The 21,548-nt window shown below is 49.4% G+C and overlaps 1 protein-coding gene and 1 pseudogene across 2 annotated transcripts; one reads left to right on the forward strand and one right to left on the reverse strand.

The window, feature by feature from the left end:
• Positions 1–4,278: 4,278 nt before the first annotated feature.
• On the reverse strand, positions 4,279–4,837 carry LOC148683994 (neo-calmodulin pseudogene; annotated as a pseudogene). The gene is made up of 2 exons (XR_015946504.1): positions 4,732–4,837; positions 4,279–4,579 (listed from the first exon to the last, which is right to left on the reverse strand). The product of XR_015946504.1 is annotated as a neo-calmodulin pseudogene (transcript).
• Positions 4,838–8,122: 3,285 nt separating this feature from the next.
• Positions 8,123–18,908, forward strand: ARMC5 (armadillo repeat containing 5). The gene is made up of 6 exons (XM_035135242.3): positions 8,123–9,398; positions 11,089–11,196; positions 12,423–13,260; positions 14,126–15,408; positions 16,523–16,655; positions 17,114–18,908. The coding sequence occupies exons 1-6, from the start codon at positions 9,056–9,058 to the stop codon at positions 17,904–17,906; spliced, it is 3,498 nt and encodes a 1,165-aa protein (XP_034991133.3). The 5' UTR covers positions 8,123–9,055; the 3' UTR covers positions 17,907–18,908.
• The last annotated feature ends 2,640 nt before the right edge of the window (positions 18,909–21,548 follow it).

Consider the following 21,548-nt stretch of genomic DNA (forward strand, 5'->3'; position numbering starts at 1 on the left):
TAAATAAATAAATAAATAAATCCAATTAGGTTCTACTCAGGGTAGACCCGCTGAAATTAATGGGCCTAAATTAGTCATGCTTATTAACTACGGCGGGTCTGCTCTGGGGAGGACTAGATGTAGATGTTTCTGTATAATTTCTGCCTGTGATGCAGCTGTTCAGAAAGAAGAAACCAGCCAGGCTAGAAGGGGAGACAAGGGGCACAATTGTCTGTTGAGGAGGGTAACCAGGAGTCCTGTCTCTACGAAGCAACTATTTCCTTCAGGGGCAAACTTTGGTAATATGGTGCTTTGAGCCAGGACATAAATTGCACACACACACACCCCAATTATAATTTCCACAATAATTCCTTTTGGTACAGTTGCTTTTTTACGGATCTTATTGGGAACCATTTTCTGGCTTCTAAAATATATTTATGTGCAATGCATGAATACCTCTATAGACTTTCTGCATCTTATGGGCGTGTGTGTCTCTGTGGGTTTTATTTTATTTTAGCAGCTGGTCCCTGTACCTTGATGCCCATGTTTAATGGATATCCATGAATGCTTCTTTCCAGGAGAGAAAATTTGGACCTTTCCCTTTTCTTGCTTTGATAACAGTGCTTTATATTGCATTGCCTTCTTAACCAAACCGAGTTTGCACCGAGAGATTCTGTTTTGAGGCCGTGAAGTTCTTTTTACAAAAGGAGGCCATCGGTTTGAGGGAAGGGATCAGCCATTGCTTCTCCAAGCCTTAAGTCATTTTCTGTTCGATTTCCAGCGGGTCGAATCCAGGCAGAACAATGGCACAAGAGCTGCCACACACCTGTTGTCCAGCTGATCTTCCTTACCTTTATTATTAATCCCACTTCCCCACGCACAGAAAGAAAAACATATGCTTGATGTTCCTCCAAATCTGCATGATTTAATTAAGCCATTGAACTCACAGGAGTGGAGGGATTCTCACAGGATTGACTAAATGGCCATGGGGGCTCTGATGCCACATGGCCACCTGCCGCGGATGCTTTTGCTGTGATTCCTGCCTTGCAGGGGGTTGGACTAGATGATCCTTGGGAGTCCCTTCCAACTCTACAGTTCTGTGGTTCTGTGGAATGATGATGGTAGTGGCGATGACTTTGCACCTGAAATCTGGCACTGATTTCTATGTTAAGATCAGACAAGTGTTTGACCGGAGTGCTGTAGGGGCACGGCACTCGCACTTAGCCATCAAAGCACACTCTTTGGTACGTTTGGGGGACGTGGTTTTGTCATGACAATAAACCTCTTTCTCATTGCAAATTTCAAGAGAACCGGTTGGGGCAGGGCGGGGTATGTGGACTGACCAGCTTTGACCCACTCTATACTACTCACCCTAAACAATACCCGGTATTAATCCTTGTAGGGGCAATAGAGGAGGTGAGGATGAGAAGGGATACTCGCGGGTAGTGGAGTTCTATTCCCACTGCAGGCTAGAAGGGGAGAAATTGAGATTAGACGGGGATGGGGTTGGTGGCCGGATCCCTCCAGAAGAGGATTGAGTTGCACTGGGCAAAGCAATAGAGAGGATCGGGTTGGTTTTTCAGGGGTGGGTGGCTTTAAGACTTCTAGATTCTTCGGAAGGAGAGAGCTGGATTACTGGCTCTGGGTTGGTGCATGAGGTCAAAAGTGCTGTGGGTTATGGGATGGGCACACCAGGACTCCAGGGTTCTTCTCAGAATAGGGGAAGTACTGCAAGACATTACTCAGTAATGGTGAAAGCAGAGAGTGGAAATGGACTTCAGATAATGCAACACTGCTCTTTTACCCTAGTGCATGAAAGACAAGTCACCTGACCCCCTTAAGCATAGGACAAGGTGAACATTTGGAGTCACATTATATAACTTCCCAGTAGGGTTGTTTCCTTATTGGTTCATTTAGCTGGTCCATTCATGACCGTCACCACAATTCTGAAAGTTTTATAGGCAATATTATAGTGCATATTACACACACACACACACACACATTTATATTACAATTGTTATAATTGTATAGATTAGTATACAACATAGGCTTGTAATCCAGTAGACAGGATAGGTAAAAAGGTAAATGGCCCCTGGACAGCTAAGTCCAGTCATAGGTGACTATGGGGTTGCGGCGTTCATCTCGCTTTCAGGCTGAGGGAGACGTCATTTGTTCGCAGACGGCTTTCCGGGACAAGTGGCCAGCAGGACTAAACTGCTTCTGACGCACGGAGGGCCGTGATGATTGCCAGAACGCACAGAAATGCCGTTTACCTTCCCGTCACAGTGGTACCTATTTATTTACTTGCACTGGTGTGCTTTCAAACCGCTGGGTTGGCAGGAGCTGGGACAGAGCTCACCCCATCGGGCGGATTCAAACTGCTGACCTTCCGATACAAAAGGAAAAAGGCATGAGGAGGGGAAAGGAAAACAAGCAAATTCAGGCCCTAATTCTTCCCTAGAGTGACGCAAATTTTATAACGTGGGAGTCAGTCCTGGGAGAGCAGGAACCACATGCCAGCTTGGTCTCAGCTGAACTGATGGTGACTACCATGGGATCTCGTGGAAGCAGGTCAAGGAGGAGCCTGAATGTCTGGCTTTGAGAAGTCAGGAAGAAATGCTGACAGGGAACTGAGGAGCCCAGGGTTTCCCCCATATATCCCAAGCCTCTCCTCCCCTCTCATCGTTGTGAGTCAATCCAAGAACCCTGAGGCAGAGAGGCCGCTGAGTGAGTTGTTTTGCGTGCGGCAACTTGGAGGTGGCAACCTCTTGCATCATCCTTCCGCCTGCCAGGCCGGAGTTTCATCTGATGAGGAAACAAAGACAGGTAGCAACAATTTGGGCAAGATGTAAGGAGCTTGCTGTGGCCAGAGTTCACCCCGAAGCAACCAGGTTTTTCTTTTTTAACGAGTGTCCTCCCTTCTATTCTGAGGATGCATCACGCCTAATAAACCAAAAAGGTGGAATGTTGTGTGAAGGCTTGATTTCATACCAGTCAGCCCTACCCTACTAACCATATTGGATAACCCCTGCCTTCCTTTTCCTGCTGCCACTGACGCCAAGTGTGAACCAGAGATGGAATGGAAGATAATGACCGCTCCCCACATCAAATGGAGGGGGGTGACTTTTGCGTAGTCATGCGCAGCCCCCTGGATCCCAGTCTGGCTCCTGGTATTTCGGACTGGCTTCATCTTCCCCAGGCTGGATACCTGGGATCTCCGCCTACCTCAGTCAACCGCCCAATCCTGCCTGGGGAGGCGTTGCCAGGGGATTGGGCAGGTAAGGGGAGGGACCACCCTGCACACGCTTACCTGGGAAGCTTCAGTTGGCTTCAGAGCTTCTCCCACCCTCCCTCAATTAAGTCTTCTTTTGCAGGTTAAGCTCTTCTCCACAGGTACGCAGGCGCTGCTACGTCAAGGTCGCCTTTCCCGTAGCAAAACGTCACAGCTTTGGCAGTTTCATGCCTTGGGCGGAATCCTTTAGTCTATCTTCCTAAATGGGGTGGGGGGGGGAAGTGAAGCGGTGCCCCACGCCCCCTTTGTGACGGTGATACCAGGGTTCCCCGTTAAAGGGGTCTTGAGGGGAGGCATTGGCCATACGCCGAGAGGTTGTCATTGCTCTCCCCTGCGACGGGGGGCGGGGGGGGGGCGGTCTCTCTGCTTGAACATATGTTCTCCAGAGCCAGCCCAATCCCCAAACATTCTGGATAACCCTGAAGTCTCCCAGATCCCTGGCTGGTGACTGGGAAGGATAAATGCTGAATGCCTGAGCCAAGGTCTCCCTACATCTGAATCTTTTTTTGGGGGGGGGGTGTTAATTGTAATTTTTTTATTGGAAAACAAATATACAACTTGGAATGGATTTGAGGCTAGTTGTGCCATAAGCAGATTCTTTTGAAAATAAATAAGTGGCTGAACAAAAGTTTTAAAAGCATAGTAACCATAGAATAAAAGGTCTTCTGGTACAGGACCAGCAGTACAAAAAGTAGTGTATGAATACCTGGATAATACACCCGTTTTGCAATAGTGCAAACTTTTTAAGTTCCATATTGTTGACTGTCCATAGTCCACAAAGAGTTAAGGTTACATTTCAACAACATGCTAAGTTTCCTAAAAGAACTAATTTTAAAACAGGCATAACCTAGATGTTCCCTCATTTGACCAACACATCATCTAGCTTTAGAAGTGTGGAAGGGCTAAAATATCCAGAGTAAGCCACATGCAAACATTTGTTACTTTGATCATTTCCCCAAAATATCAGGATGACAGATAAAGGGGAAAACATGGAGGAATGAGTTTGATACTATACAGTACATGCATATTCTTTTGACAGTAGGGGGAAACTTTTTACAGATAAGTTACAAACAGAGACAAAATAAACAATTTGTACAAGAAATTTAACACATTCTGTACAGTATCTTGACTTTGCTGTCATCATGTGTACAAACTATTCATAGTTTACTTGACCTTGACCATCACCATCAATATCTGCTTCTCTAATCATCTCATCAGCTTCTTCATCTGTTAATTTCTCTCCAAGATTTGTCATCACATGGCGAAGCTCTGCAGCACTAATATAACCATTACCATCCTTATAAAATACTGTACACCAGGCATCCCCAAACTTCGGCCCTCCAGATGTTTTGGACTACAATTCCCATCTTCCTTGACCATTGGTCCTGCTAGCTAGGGATCATGGGAGTTGTAGGCCAAAACATCTGGAGGGCCGCAGTTTGGGGATGCCTGCTGTACACGGAATGCTTCTCTAATTTCCTCCTCGCTGTCTGTATCCTTCATTTTTCTTGCCATCATTGTCAAAAATTCAGGGAAGTCAATTGTGCCATTGCCATCAGCCTACATCTGAATCTTAATAAAGTTGTGGCCAGTTTTAATCCCACAGCAAGTTGTCTTGAGTCATTATTCCGCTCGGGGGTCGCCTGGGGTTTGGGGGGACTCCACCTGTCCATGCAATGCTGTCTTAACACATGAAGGTCACTTTGTGGCCTTGGGCAGCTGTCTCCCAGCCAGGAAGCTACCTCACAGGGTAACTGTGAAGATAAAAATGGGATAGCTCCATCTACACCGCCTCAAGCTTCTGAGAAGACAAGCCAGTTATCTTTCGATAAAATAAATGTTAGATTGTGGTTGGGCTACACATCCAGTTAGCTCAGTTGGTAGAGCATAAGACTCTTAGATGGCCTGCACACAATATGTTTAAAGCATGTCCCTCCCCACTGAATCCTGGGAACTGTAGTTGGTGAAGGGTGCTGGGAATTGTAGCTCTCTGAGGTGCAAACTACAGTTCCCAGGAATCTTTGGGAGGTGTTCTTTAAATGTATGGTGTGTTCACAGCATCAATCTCAAGGTCATGGGTTCGAGACCCACCTTGAACACATACCGTATTTTTCCGTGTATAAGATGATATTTTTTCCTTAGAAATAATAGGCAAAAATTGCGGATTTTCTTATACACGGATAGAAGAGGGGGGACGGACGATTGGTGGCAGCAGCCAGCAGGAGATTAGCAGTGGCGATAGGGTGTGTGATTGGTTGCTACGGCAAGGCCTGCTGACGGTTGGCTGCAGCTGTGGCAATTGGGCGGGCAATTTAGGGCAGCGGCAAGGCTTTCATGCGTGCAATCAGCTGTGGCTTCGTGAGTGTGCAGGTGTGCTTTTGGCGGCAAGTGTGCAGATGATTGGTGACTGCGGCGATGCATGCGATTTGCATTGGTGGGCAGGCTGTAGAGCAGGCATCCCCAAACTTCAGCCCTCCAGATGTTTTGGACTACAATTCCCATCTTCCCCAACCACTGGTCCTGTTAGCTAGGGATCATGGGAGTTGTGGGCCAAAACATCTGGAGGGCCGCAGTTTGGGGATGCCTGGGTTAACACATCAGGGGAGTGATAAATAATAGAGAAAGACAGCCTGAAGCTCCTGCAATACCTGCCCCAAGACTGAGGAGGCACCTGGAAAAATGGCTTCTGCTGGGAACTGTAGTTTGTTAAGGCTGCCGAGAGTTGTTAGGAGACCCCCTGATCCCCTCACAGACCTACAGTTCCCAGAATGGTTTAACGATCAATCCCCTTCCCAAAGAATTCTGGGAATTGTAGCTCTGAGAGGAATGGGGCGTTTCCTTACAACTCTCGGCACCCTTATTGAACTAAAGTTCCCATAATTCTTTGGGGGAAGCCATGCTGTTTATAATGGTTTCATAGTGCTTTAAATGTATATTGTACTGTATACGGGGGTCTGAGTTACGTAAGGCTACTTTTGACATCATGATTAATGTCAATAGAACATGTACTCAGGCTCAGACCACTACAACGTTAGGTGTTGCCACATCTGAAGTACATTACAAACACCAAAATGTTGTATGTCCCCTAGCTCATTTTTTCATGACGTACAGGCCTTGTCTGAATAAACACTGAGGGAACAGACAGGGAAGAAACAGGACCATGCTTACTTATTTACAGACATGACACATGGACATAATTGTTGGCGGATGATGTTCATAAAAAAAAATTCCAATGAATGTAGTTTCAGGCTGAACCATTCTTTCCCAGATTCTATGTACATTAATGAAAACATAAGCGTGGGTCTGTGTGCAGATATGATCTAAAAAGACATTTCACCCCTGAAACATGTGGCAAGAGACAGCTGTGCCTGCTGAGTGGGGTGGCTATGATCATGTTCCTTCACCATGTACATTTCTCTGAACCAGGCCTCAGAGGTGGAGGGTTGAAGGTTGAAAAATAGTGCCCCTTGGCTCTGTCCATCTTTGATGTTTAGCCAACACTTGTTCAGATTGTCCAGTCGATAAATGTGACTAGATCAGTAGGCTCATCTGATCCGTGTTGCTTTGTTTTGAAAATGTGCTCTTTTGTGTGGCTTGTTTTCTCTTAGGGATGGACGGTCTCCACACCCCACTCCCAATAATCTTTCTAGCCCAAATGACATTAGTGGCTGCCGGTATAGGTTTAAGTTTACAGTCATCAGCACTCTGTTTACAAGCTCCCCCAAGTGTCCTCCATCTCTACTGCCAGGAAGGTGAAGAGGCTTCCAAGTCCAGCTGAGGCCAGTTCTCCACCACATAGCCTAGTGAACCACAGCTGATCCCTTCAAAGGGCTTGTCCTCTTCCACCAAGGAGAGCCTATCTTGGGCTTCAAGCATCTTCTCTCAGATTTAGCTGCCTCTCACAGTACACTGAGTAGGGCTATGAGGTTTAATTATTGGTAGGGAGTTGATCTTCTGAGGCTTCCCATTTTAGGCAAACATTTGTCCTATACTGTAGATGGACCAGCATGGCCGACTGCAATCCTATGCCCACTTATTTGGATCTATTTGGATCTAAGGTTAATATTAACCTCTGAGGCCATGCTTGTGAATCCACCCTCAGGAGGTATTAGACTCAAGGACACAATAGATGGGACACTAGAGAGGCTCCTGCCCAAGCCTGTGGGGAGTTTGGCCTCACCACCAGCCTTTCAGACCATATTAGGTCAGGATATCGCCAGCACTCCATGGATCAGTGGTGGTGACCACATGCTTGAGATGACAGAAGATTTTGTCTACCTGGACTCCACCATAACCAGCAACCGTTCCATTGACGCCAAGCCGGACAAGCTAATTGGCAAGGCAGTTATGGCAATGGCTCGCCTCTCCAAAAGGGTTTGGGAGAATGATCAATACCAAGATGAAGATCTACCAAGCTTGCATGTTGAGTTGGTTGTGGGCAACTTAAAGCAGCCAGGAGCGATGCCTCAGTGCCTTCCATATGCGTTGTGTCAGGAACATTTTGGGCATCACATGGCAAGTCAGAGTCTCAAACAAACAAAGATGTGTTCTTTCAAGCCCGCATTCCCAGGTTGTTCACACTTCTATCTCAGTGACGTCTACCTTGGCTTGGATGGAAGATGGCAGGGTCCCCAAGAATGTGCTTTACAGGGAGGTGGCCTCATCATCAGGCCTGTTGACCAACCAACTCTGCATTACAAAGTTGTCTGCAAGAGTGACATGAAGTCTGGCAACATTAACCCCACTGTATGGGAATCCCTGGAGACAGACAAGTTGTATAGCCACATCAGTAACCAGAGGATAAATGACCACCAGAGAAGAGAACATTTGCTGCTTTTTTTGGGGGGGGGGGGTCATGGCATCGTTTGATTCTGCTGATGCTATTTTAATCTGTCGTCACTATCATATTGTTATATGTGTGAGGATTTTCTGGTTATAACTTTTTATTTTCCTTTGGGAGGTGGGATATAAATTTAATAAAAAAAATTGTAACATGATTGTACGAATTGTTTTTTAAATATATAATAAGTAATCTTGGAATATAAATATCGAAGCAATCACATTAAGTAAAGCCCCATGACCGGAGCGGAACTTTATTCTGCGACTCTCCTCTCCCTTTGTTGTCTTCTCTTTCCCTGTCTAAATTTAGACTAAACAATTCCCGGGACGGTTTTTTTTATTTAAAAAAAACCCTCGCCTTTGACTTTCCGTCTTAAGTCTGTAAGCCATTAACTACATAGCTGATGCAATGTTTCATCACACTTTAAAACTTGAACCGAACGAGCAAAAGCCACGGTGCTCCTATACAAGCACTTAAGATAACACCTTATTATATCTGAAGCCCGGAACGACCAATCAAAACACAACTTTCGCGTATTTCTCCCCAGCAAAACAGGAAAAACTGACTGCTGCGAACGCCAAAAACGACTCGCGGCGCAGTCCGGACCGGGATACTTTCCCGTCGTGCCTTGCTCCATTCTCCCCGAGTCAGCCATTTGGTGGCGCGTTGCCTTCTGGGAGTTGCAGTCTTTCCTCCCGACGTTTTCTATAACGTCTATAGCCAGGAGGCGGGAAAGGGGACTACAACTCCCGTCACGCAACGCGCCTCCCTTGGCCCGGGAGGGGGACTTGGGCTATATCTCGGGACCTGTAGTGTTCGCGCCCCCCCCCGCGCACCTTTGTCCTCATGGGGAGCGAACTACAGTTCCCGCAGAGCCGAGGGGTCCGGCCGCTCTAAGGTCTCCGCCTCCCCCTCGCCCTGCTTTGGCAGGGGCTTCTCCCAAGATGGCGGCTCCCCCTCCTCCGCCTCCTGCTGATCCCCGGGGCGCCGGGGTCGGGGCCACCTCCCCGGGGGGCTCCCTGGGCTACTGCCTGGCTCAGCTGCAGAAGGGCGCCGAGCCGGGTCTCGGCCGGGCCCTGTTGGCCCTCAGGACGCAGCACATCAAGGAGGCCGGGGGCATCGCCCGCTTCCGGAGCCGAGGGGGCCTGGCGGCGCTCCTGGGGGTCCTGGCCGGCGCCCCTCGGCCGCGACGCACCCTGGACCTCGCCCTCAGCATCCTGGGCAACTGCTGCACCGAGGGCCCCAGCCGCACCCAGGTGCGCGAGCTGGGCGGGATCCCGCCCCTCGGTAAGTGGGGGGGCCCCGCTTATGGGGAGGACCAGGTGCCCCCTCGGGGGTAAGGGGGAGCTCGGCGGGGCAGTCTTGGTTCGGGGGGAGACTCCGCAAACTTTTTGGGGGGGGCGCCAGGTGGGATCCTAAGACCCCCAGGTCAACCCCCCCCAAAATGGGGCAGCCTGACCCCCTGGGCGCCTGTCTTGCCAAGGTCCCCTTGACTTGTCAAAGGTTGGGGTCCCGCCCCCAGAGTTTGTAAGGATTATTGCATCCTTGCGTGGATTAATAGCTGCTTCTGCTCACTTTTCGGGCCTTTCTGTCTTCTCCAATACCTTTACTTTGGGCTGTCATGTGTGATACACAGCTAGTTAAATAAGATGATGTAGCCCAGATTTCCTCAAGTAGTTTTTTTTTTAAAAAAATATATCCTGTGCTTAAAGGGCATTAAGTGTTGGCAAGTGGAAATCACGGAGTTGCAGAACTGTTGGAAGGGACCCCCAAGGGCCACCCAGTCCAAGTCCCTGCAACGCAGGAGTCACAGCTAATGTTAGGCTTCGCCCTGTGGGGCTGGGGAGGTTGAAGCCATACGTGCAGCTCTAAGGGTTATGAGCTGTCGCCCATGGTTAACCTCTACGCCTGACTGATGTTGGGTGTCAGAATAGGACCCGGGATGCCAGGGTTCAAATCCCTGCTCAGCCACGAATCTCACTGGATGTGAGATCTCACTGAGATCTGTGGGTGAAGCGTATACAAACTGAATACATACATAAGGGCCTGTCACTCTCTGCCTCACAGGGTTGTTGTGAGGATAAAATGGGGCGGGGAGACAGCCATGCATGCCATCTTGAGCTCCTTGGAAGAAAGGTGGGATATAAATGTAGTAAGAATAAAGGGCATTGGCCTGGAACATGTGCACACATCTTGGCATCCTGAGCTACTCAAGTTGGACTTGTGACCCTTTGAATGCTGCAGTGGGAGGAGATGCCTAAGCCTTTTAAGGGAAGTTGCTTGAGGATGCTCAGGGACTTGTAATTTGCATTATGCAGCTGGCAGCGCCACCTGGCTGTTAAATGTGTAAATGCCAAAGCCTTTCAATCGATGGAGAACGATGCAAAACTGCTGTCTTAAACCAATGCAAATTTGTTTAATTTCAGTGCTTTTCTTTTGAGTGAGCTTCTGCCCTGTTTGGTTGTGGGGCTGTTTTAAGACGAGTGAGCATGTGCAAACTAGAAGTGGTTGGCTTTTTCCCTCTAGGAGAAGCTAGCAACGATCTTGGGGATTTGGGATTATATTGAGGTTCCCCCTAGCAGTAGCAAGACCTCATGCGTTTGTGTACGTATTTGGAAAGCAATGTTAACACTGGTTGTCAAGAGAGACCACACCTTTTCATAAATCTTACAGTGTAGAGTAAGCACTGCAATATATAGAGTGCAGAAATGTGATAATTCCTGGTTGAGGGCTTAAGGCCTGTATTACATGGATGGGGTGGGAGTAGAATCAGGCAGAAAATGCTACCCTCTTTAAACAGCTGTTCTTACCCAACTTTTTTTTTTAAGCAAAGAGAGGTATATCTGCTAGCCTTTAAAGTGCTGCAAGACTCTTGTTGCTTTTCACTGCAACAGACCACCACAGCTAATCCCTTGAAACTACATTATTCTCAATCTCTCTTCCTTCCTGCTCCCCTCCCCATTCTGTGTGTTTATAGTTACTATCCTGAGATCGCTTGCTGCAGAAAGCATCCAGAATCGGACAGCACGAGCCCTCGGCAACTTGGCTGTAGACACAGAGAACTGCCAGGCCATTCACGAAGCAGGTTGGAAGTGGGATGGTGCACTGGGTAGGGATGGAGGGCAGGTTTGTTCATGTGGGGCTGGGTGGGGGTCCAGTCCGTATGTTATGACTTCCTGCCCATGTTACAGTAGACTGACATGAGTTTATATATTACTCATTGCCTCCATATGCTTAATAACCGGAAGCTTCCTGGTGAAAACTAGCATAGCGGAGGGGAGCGCTAAGAATCAGAGCTGGAATATTATCCCAGTTATAGCCTCACTTGGTGGCCCCAGGCAAACTTCTGTTCTCTCACTCTTGGCACCCGCTCTGCAATACCAGGATCATGCTGGCCTACCTTACTGAGCTGTTGTAAAGATTACCGAAATTATGTCTGTGAAGTACTCTGAGCGCTTGGAATGCACTATATAAACATGAAGTTTTGTTCTCGTTATTGAAAATATTTAGTCTTCATGTATTACAAAATTCCCAGATAGAATGCACTGGGATTCCAGAGTGAATAGGGGATCTGGGTGGAGCATTTGGCCACGTGGATAAACTACAAACAGGTTGTGTGTTAAATTAGGTAACATGCTAGCAGTTTTCTCTTTTAGCCTGGATAAAATTGGTGGGGGAACATACTTCATGTTGGAGACTCTTTTTAATTCTCTCTGTTTCCTGTATCTCTCTCCCCACCCTCATTTATCCAGGACAGAGAACAGAGGCGGGGGTGGGAATTTTGCCATGATTTGGGTGAAATTTCTGCATAACTTTGTGTTTGGATTCAAGTGCAGACGTTCATATAAACTTCTAAAACTTAGATGCAAATGGAGGAATTGCTTTGGAATCTGTGGCAGCCCTCTCGAAAGAAAGGGATGTGGCCACAGAACCCTTTTCTTCTTGCTCTCTTCTGCAGAGCTGGGGATAAGATGGACACCCATCTCTGCTAAAAATTCACCCATGTGTTTTTCTAGTAGCCTGGAAGGGTGTGACAAATTTCCTTGATAAAATTGCCAGGACCCCTTTAAGGTCTGCTGCATCTGCTGCTCCCAGCACCCTCATTGCAGCAGCTGCTGAGATTGGCAGAAAAGGACGGGGGTGGTTGTGGAGAGAGACGGTGCTGAGACTTGGCAGGCCAGTTTGAGAGGCTTGGACGTTTGCTGGCAAACTGTAGAGAAATTGTAATATATGAGACTCTATAACTTGGCTTTCTTTTTCTTCCATTCTCTCCCTCACCCCACCACCCCCAAAAATCTCCCATCATTACAGGAGCAGTGCCCCCACTGGTGCAGGTCCTCACCACCTCCCAGGACAGAGAGTGCTTGCAGAGTGTGATCAGGGCAGTGCGCTACCTGGCTGACACGCCTGCGCATCGCCTTGTGCTGGCTCAGCAGGGGGTGGTGCGCCCCATTGCCGAGCGCTTGGCTTCCTCCTTGGATGATGCCGCCCTTGTTGCGGCCGCCGTGCGCGCCCTCCTGGAGCTGACGAAGGGTTGCAGCCGCGACTGTGCACAGCAGCTCAGCTTGGCGGGCGGCGTGGCAACCCTTGTGGCCTTGGCTAGCCACGAGAAGCGGGCGGTGCGGGAGACTGCTCTCCTGGCTCTGTCCAACCTCTGTCTGCAGGGCATGCTGAGGCCAGCTGTTGGCAACGCTGGTGGAGTGGACGTGCTGGTGGGGGAGATCCGCCAGCGGCAGAGAGCCGGGGCACCTGGCATGGCCCTCCATCCTCTGGTGAAAGCTTTGTGCCTGCTGTGCCGAGAGGCAGTCAATAGAAGCCGGGTCCGAGAAGCCGGGGGGCTGGAGCTGCTGCTGTCCCTGCTGCGGGACCAGGGCCACAGTTCCTCCCACGATCGTGTGGTGGTGGCCTTCGTGGCCTTTTTCTACGATGAGGAGGCCCTGGAGGTGCTGCAGGCTGGAGGGCTGGTGCCTTTGCTGGTTGGGAGGCTGGCAGCGCTGGGCCAATGGAGAGGCCGGAAGGAAGAGGAGGAAGAGGAGGAGGATGAGCTGGTAGATGAGAGGGATGCAGCTTCTTTTGACCTACCTGCAGAGGGGCGTCGTGGGGAGCAGGCCACGCCTGGAGCAGAGTCTTCCAGCTTTCAGAGCCTCAGGTAAATAACGTCTTGAGCTAGGGGATGGTTCTACGCCAGGGTTGAAATAGGTGATGTCCTTTCAAAAGAGGGCTTTTTATGGCGAGCGAAATATATACCCAGAACATGCCAGTTCTGTACCAGCAAAACAAAACAAACCCCATTTGGAATGTCTTCTGCAAATTAGTCACATCTAAATGTGTAGCTTTTCTAAATTTTTAGCAAGGCCATGGAAAATGGAAAGAAGTAAAGGTGTCAAGATTAAGGGCAAGTGGGCTGTTGGGGGGTCAAAGGAGCTGGGCAGGGATGTTGCCCTACTACTCCAACCCTTGCCAGCTCTGAAGAATCACTTTTAGCTTGTTTTCAAAATTTTCTCCACTGGAAACGCAGGTTGGAAAACTAAACAGTAGTTTTGCTTCTAAATGGGGCTTGAGGTTCTGTGTCATGTGCTTGCTTTGTTCCCCAGGATTGTTGTGCTACTGAAGGTGGCTGTGGTTGTCGCCACCAGATGTTCTTTGTATTTTGCCTCCATGTCCTATTGATGCCATTGTTTGGCCGCGTGGTAGCAGTAGCGGGAGCCTGCAGGGTTCGATTCAAGGCTCTGGCAAACGTGCCACCGCACAGCTGTACGTGCAGATGCTTGCAGTATTTTGCAGCCGGCTGCCAAAAGCAGGGTCATGCACACAACGACAGATGCCTGTAGTCTGCTTGCTGTGGGCTAGAAGCTGATACATGCACTCTTCTCCAACACTTCGCACCCGCTAATGGCTACCAACCGCATGCCACATGGTCATGTGATTCCCTCCCCACTGCCCACCCCAAACTCTACAGTCACTTTTGTACTTCATCTCTTATCTCTGTGCCTTTCCTTCTATCCACTCTGCAGATCCTGGCTTCTTTCTGAAGGCTACATTGCCAGCCCAGGGGACCTTTCTCCACAGTGGTCCCCCGACACCACCCTTTCTGAACTGGATGCCCAAGGATGTGTCAGCCCCAACCAAGAGCTGCAAGATGAACCCCATGGGCCCTGCCATGCCGTATCTGGAGTAAAAACCCAGTCCCGGGCCGAATCCCCTGATTTTTTAAACTCTCCATTACTGGATTTGCCGCTTGCATGTCAGCCAAGTTCTACCGAGACCTTAAACCCAGCAGAGGGAGATGGAGCCTATCCGCAGCAGAGCCTGTGTCCAGTGGCATTACCTACGTTCAAGAAACCTGGAAGTCTCTGTTTGGAGGTGCCAGATTCAGAGGAGATCAAGGAGCTGGAAATGGTTGAGACCAGTAAGCAGCAGAAGGGGCTGCTGATGAAATCAGAAGAGGAAGATCCAGCCAGTCCCAAGAAAGGACTCCCTGGACAGGACATGTTGAAGCTGCCCTGTTCATTGTCTTCAGGGGCACTCCCAAATTCAGTGCTGACAAATCCATCAAAACCAGATGAAGATACGGAACGGTTGACCCGGGTTCCTTTGACAACGGACCAAAATGAGCCTGGGACCAGCAACTCGCACTTGGCTGCAATAGAGTTGATTCCGAGCAAGAGTGACCAAACCCAACTGTCCCCCAGGCCCATTGCCAAATCGCCAGCCAGCGAGGAGGCCTGTCTGATCACCCCAAAGCTGAGCATTCAGAGCTTCTCAAATTCTCCCGATGAGCCCAGGACACCTACAACCTGCTGGAAACGGCGTGCCAAGTTCCGGTCGACGTCTGAGCAGGCTCCACCTCCTCAAGCATCGCGTCCTGCTGGCGAGACTCCATCCCCACTGCTCTCCCTAGCCCTGCCGCTCTCCCTCTCTTCACACGGGGGCGACAGAGAGCTCCATGCCCCCGAGGCGCCCGTCTTGCTGCTCCTTTCCCGCTTTTCCCAGGCTGAGGATCCCAGCCGCAGCTTGGTGACACCGGCCACCTTGCAAGGGCTGCTGCGCTACGTCACGAGAAGCCCCATCCCCTCCTCTCGCTGCCTCCGACTGCTGCATCGCCTCACCTGCAACCCCACTTGCCTGGAGGCCTTTGTGCGTTCCTACGGCGCTTCGCTCATCCATGCCTGGCTGATCCTTGGCGTGTCGCCTGAGCAGGTGGCGGCGGCCGTTACTGCCGAGGAAGAGGGGGAAGAGGCGGAGCCAAGAAGCCTGGATGCCGGGGAGCACGACGCCAGAAGGTTCAAGGAACTTGGTGTGTGGATTTTCTGTTATCTCTGCATTCCAGCGTAGTGGTTCTTAAACTTTCCCCCCACTAATAAATTAAAAATTTCTGGAGATCTTAAAGGGCCACTTAATAACCCCCCCTTTTTGGTTCTGTAAATCAAACCACATGCACAAATCTCATTATAGTTGGCATTTGATAATGTCTTTCTAATGCAATGGATGTGTTGGGAGCTTTTCTTTTGAACAGAGTTCAGGGTAGTCTAGCTTGGCTCATCAGAAAAATAAACCATATAATTGTAGGGTTGGAAGGGACCACAAGGGTCTTCTAAGCCAAACCCCTGTGATGCCGGAATCTTTTTGCTCAACATGGGGCTCGAACCCACAACCCTGAGATAAAGAGTCTCATGCTCTACCAGCTGAGCTATCCCAGGGATTGGGAGCTGAGGGCGAAGTATAGATATTCCACAACCTTTCTGTGGAGCACCCAAATGAGACCACCAAAAAGGTGGTCTACTGAGGATGATTTGAGAACCCCTCTTCTAGGATATTGGAATTCAAGCCTGCATAGTGGTTTTTTTTTTAGTGGTTCCTCATTAAAGAGGGCTTCTGAACTGGGTATTCTTATGTTGAAGATGCTGTGGTGTCTCACTTTAGTGGGTCTTTGGCTCATTGGAAAGCCAATTGGTTTGTTGGGATACTGTGGTTCCTAGTCTGTCTTTGCCACAGGCTGTTAGCCGATGCTCTGCAGGCCTTTGCCTCTGAAGTGGTTTTCAGTGTTGGAACGTGTAAAGCGACCTTAAGGAGAGCCCTTATTGGTAGTGGATGAAGCCACTTTCCCCCTTCACCACTGAGTAATGGAAGTCCCCTCCACCTCACCCCAGCTGACGTAGGCTGGGGTTGAGGCTTCAGATCAGAGAGAGCCTTTTTGCTTCCCACATGTTTCACAGACATAAAATGGAGCATGAAATAAATTGTGGGGGGACTACAGCTCTTGCCATACAGAAAAGGCTGACTGGGCAGCTGGGGGCAGGGCAGATGCTAAAAAGTGGGCTGGCTCCCTTCAGAGTTGATGCAGATGCCGCGTCAAACGGAGGCGCTGTGTGTTGAATGCATTTCTGACCCATTCTTCCCCTTCCCACCAGGAGAGACGCTGCTGATGAACCTTTGTGTGCAAGCGGAGTCCCCTTATGGAGTGGGTGTTCTCACTCATATGCTGCTGTCGGGCTCCGAATCCGATCAGGTGGCCTGTGCACTTGCCCTTCCGCTTATCTGCAGGTAAGTCTGACATTGCTCTGTCAAACGGGTATGAAGAGAAGGGGATAAAAAGGATTTACTTCCTCGTGTGGTTGCAGTTTCCTCAGGTGGCTACCAAAATGGTGGCGGCCATCTTGAATGAGGGGCAGCCACCAGGCTGGGACGGAGTGACCTCAGGGTTTTATTTAGCCCCAGATTCAGAGTTTGGGGTGTGTGTGTGTGTGGACAGTGAAACTATGAAAAGAAAAAAGTATATTACTCCTCACCACATGAACCACAAGGCACTCAAAAGAGTGTATGAGAGATCTATTTTTGGAAGAGAAGCGAAAAGTGTGGAGACTGAGGAAAGAGGAAAGTGTGTGTTAATGCTGGGGGTCTGATATTTTACAATTCTCATTTTTCAGCTAATGGAAGGGGAGAGTTGGGATCTAACGAAAGGTACTGAGGGTACAAAGCGGTTTTCTCTTTGTCTCCCATAGGAAGGATTCCCTTTGCCGGAAACTTCTGCTGGACCACTCTGGCCTGCGTCTCCTATTGGGCGCCCTGGTGCGGGACCCCGAACCCTGCCTTGTTTTCTACGCCTTGGATTCCCTCTCCCTCCTCCTGGGCTCCCAAGCCACAAGTCTTCCCTCACCATCCCCTCCTGCCTCCAAGAGGCCGCGCCTGAACTCCCCGCCCCCTTGCTCTTATTGCCGCTTCATGGACGAAGGCAAGGCCGACTTGTATTTCCAGCTGGATTCTGGCACCCGGGTGCCCGCCGTGCGCCAGGTCGTCATCGAAGCCTCTGAGGTCTTCTGTGCCATGCTGAGCACAGGGTTTGCAGAGTCGTGCCACACCACAGTGAGGCTGGGTGGTGTGTCTCCCGAGCCCTTCCTGGCTCTCGTGCACTTCCTCCATGGCTGCCGCGGGAAACCCTGCTTGGTGCTGGGGGTTTCGGTCCCCCTCGCTTTAGCTGAAGAAATCCTCACAGTTGCCGAGCAGTATCTCCTCCCTGAGCTCCAGTCCCTGGTTGATGATGTCATGTCCCGGGACTTCCTGTGCCCCAAGACTCTAAGCCAGGTGTACTGCTTGGCTGAACGGCAGAACCGACCCTGCTTGCTTCGGAAATGTGCTGCTTATACCCTCCAGGACATGGCAAGGCCCACCTGCCAAGCTGCGGTGTTGGCCAAGCTTCTCCAATCTGTTGGGAATCCTAGCAGGTTGGCTGAGGAGCTGCTCAGGGTGGTGATGGAGTCCCCGTGGGGCTCTGGTGCTGAGGTCCAGCTGGGTTGAAGGATTTACAGCTCTGTCTCCTCCTGCCCTATTCCACCCTCCTTCTCTCTCTCTCTCTCACGCACACATGCACACACATAACCGAAATATTGGCTTTATAGTGGAAACCCAAGTATGTTGATAGAAGGAGTGTTAGGAGAATAAATAGGGTGAGACTCAAAAGAATGGCCTCACAGCGGTCAAAGGGTCAGCTTCTGGAGTGGGGAAGCGTGCGGGGCAGTGATGTTGCAGTTGATAGAGCGGTTGTGTGCGTAAGGTTGGTGGAGGTGACTGCATGAGGGTGGAAAAGAATGGATGGAGGGAGGAAGAGGGCCTGGGGATCGCTGCCACTCAAAAGGTATGGGGGAAGATTTAAATCAGATGTGGGGGACCTTTGGCCCTCCAGATGGTGCTGAACGACAACTCCCATCACCCTTGGCCGCTGACCACGCTTGCTGAGGGATGGTGGGCATTGTAGTTTAGCGACATGAGGAGTGCCAGAGCTTCTCCACACCTGATTAAAATGAAGGGTGGAGGAACCAGGTGTCAGATTCCGCTTGGATGCAACAATAGCCCCTTTTGAGGAGGGGTTCTGTCAAGAGCACTTAAAAAACCAAGAACGACCAGCCTCAATGTGATCTTGGGCATGGCAGCATGTTCAAAGTGGGCAGGATCCCTTTCTGATAGCGTATCAGGAAGGGACCCCAGATTGACAAAGACAACATTTCTGAGAGTGCCATTCTGATGGCAGCTGCTCCTGGAATTGATCCTAGTCTTGGGAGGAGATGTTTAAAGGGCATGAATGTATAACTGAAGAAAGACGAGCCGTCGCACAGAGATGGTGGATTGGGGGGGGGCACCAAAAGAATTGATGCCACCAAGCAGTGGAAGGAATTTGCAGGATATCAAGGTGCTTCTCTAGGACACGTGGAAGCACTGAGAGGAGTCTGGCCCATTTGTATAGATGGAACTATATTGCATATAAGCTATTGTACATAGAGAAATACAGACATCAAAGAGGTACTCGGAGCGTCTACCTGGCCTCGGCTTATTTCTGTGAGTGAACAAATGGGAGGTGACCAACCCTTGTCGCTGCAAAATTGGCTGTGACCCAGTTACGAGCCAGCATTCTGCAAACGAACCAGTTGTTCCAGAACCCCACCATGAGTCTCTCACCATTAACCCCGCTCACACTTAATGGGTGGGAGGGATTTTTCAGTGTCATCCAATGGGGGATTCTTGGCACGAGGGATAAAATGTGTCTGGTTTGCACACTTCGAGTTCTCTGGCCATCTGAGCAAGCTCTTGAGGGGTGGGATTTTGGATTTACACTTGCATGCCCTGTGATGCCAATCAAGCCTCGCTGAATTGAATTGTGAGACCTCTTAGCCCTCCCCTCCCCACCTCCTCTCCACGCCAAGGACAGGAAACGCCTGCTTCTAACTGCATCCAGATGGTCTGGAGAACTGGCGAAGGGGAGGGAGAAACCACTTCCTGAGAGCCTGATTACTATAGAGCCTGTTCGTCTAGGGTCGGGTGGGAGGGAGCGCCTTCCCCAATGGCTTCTTTCTGGGTCCCATTTTTTTTGTCCTGTATTATTATTGTTTTTGAAGGGCTGGCTGACATCTGTTTTTTCCATGGCATTTATTGGGTGCTGGAAGCTGACTGCTGGCACACGTAAGCCTGCCGCTGAGGTTATGGTGTAAAATCACAGCTGGGAGATGCAGCAGAGGTATGCTGCTCCTTCCCTCTTGGGATACTTTGAAAGGAGAGTGTGTGGATGGTTTGAAGTTTTGTAAGGACTTCATTTTTTTATGTTGTTTTCTGGTCATGCTCCAGTTCCTCAGCATGTGAGAAGCATTTCCTATAATTTTATCTCTGTGCCAAGAAAGCAGTCACCTGCTTAATTTCTGCATGATTGGTTGCTGTAGAAGGCAGAGGAGCTGGCTATAACACTAACGGTGGCAGCTAGGGTTGCCAGACTCAATAGAGGACAGGACTTCTGTGCCTTTAATTGCCCTGCTCTCTTTTGAGTCTGGAATCCTTAAAGAGAAACCAGCAGACCCTTTGCTTGGAAATTAAACAAAGGGTCTGCTGGTTTCTCTTTCAGGTTTCCAGACTCAAAAGAGAGCAGGGCAATTAAAGGCACAGAAGTCCTGTCCTCTATTGAGTCTGGCAACCCTAGTGGCAGCCCATGTTCATCACGCAACCATCATGCATTCTCAACATGCAGAAGCAAACCCGGCTGAGTGTTCCAGGGCTTGTTTTCCTTCCTGAATTCCTCCTGTGCCTGGCTCTTCACTTGGCACAAGCCCGCTTTGCTCGTGAGTGTTTCAACCTGGGTGGAGAGTTTTTCTTATTGTGCGTAAAAAGCATTCACCTGAAAAAGCCCACACTGTGAGCAGGCCACTTTCAGGAGGTCCGAGACCATACCTTGCGGAAAAGTCTCTTACAAAGTGTTCACTTCAAATATGTTCCCTCTGCCCTAGAAAATTCAGCAAGTCCTAAACCTTGTAAGTACAGCCCGATCCCCAAAATACTACACGGCCTGCGATTCAAAAATTTCATTGCAAGGCAAAATCATGCAGGATTGTGACAGCCCATTTTAACACACACATGCTTACAACTCATAGGGTGCTTTCAAAGTACATCAATACTATTGTAGATTAGGATTTTAAAAATCCTGTTTCAATTGGGGGCGGGGCTCATCCTAAATGGCTTGCCTAGGGCTGCAACCAGATTTGACGTAGAAGGTCTGGGAACAGGCAGATAAAAATCAATAGCCCTTTTGGCCTGACAAATTCACTCGTAACTGCCTAGGAAGCTTGCCTGTACCAGGTCTTGTGTATTGAATAATCTAAGAACCAGGAATGGCTTGGCACAGGATCAGGCCAGTATCCCATCTTGCCCAGTGGTCCACAGGATACCAGAGCACCGCTCTTCCTGCTGTTCCCAGCAGCTCATATTCACAGGCCTGCTGCCTCTGACCTTGGAGGCACAAGCAAAGCATATGTTCTGCTACTGAGCCATGGACTGTGGGAAAGGGGGTAACCCTTCATCCTAACCATTTACCTATCAGGGGACAAAACAGGTGATACAAACCAGGGACTTCTTGGCTCTGAGCTCCCATGCCTAATCAGAACACTTGCTTTCATTAGCATATGCGCCAAACTTGCCTTTTCTCTGGCCTCTTGTTACAGAGGGCTCCAAATAACCCCCTCCCCCAGTCCTTAAGCCATCAAGCCTTATGAGCACCCCAAAATTATTATGGTCAAAAGCCTGCCCCCACCAAAGCTTTTAACAATCCAGACCTGATTTAACATTCAGGTACTGTACGTTTATTACATATCTGAGTTCTCTCGCTCTCAGCAACTTTTTTTTGGCTTGCACCATTTACACCGCGTGTTTCCTCAGTCCTATAAACATCCTCTGAATTAAATAATCTCATTTGGCAAGGTATTAGATTCCGTCCTCCCGCCATCATGAATAACAGCTGCAGCATAGCCAAAACCCATTTCTGTTCATAGACCTCATGACCTCAGCTGGACTTGGAAGTTGTACATCTCTTTCCCCGTTTTGGCACCTGGAATCTTGTGAATTCCTGGGCCTCATCAGAACTTAAAATGTTACCGAAAAGTTAGCAGACCACCCTGTGTGCATGTG

The sequence above is a fragment of the Zootoca vivipara genome, chromosome 12, assembly GCF_965207765.1.
Source record: "Zootoca vivipara chromosome 12, rZooViv2.hap1.1, whole genome shotgun sequence".
Lineage (NCBI taxonomy): Eukaryota > Metazoa > Chordata > Lepidosauria > Squamata > Lacertidae > Zootoca > Zootoca vivipara.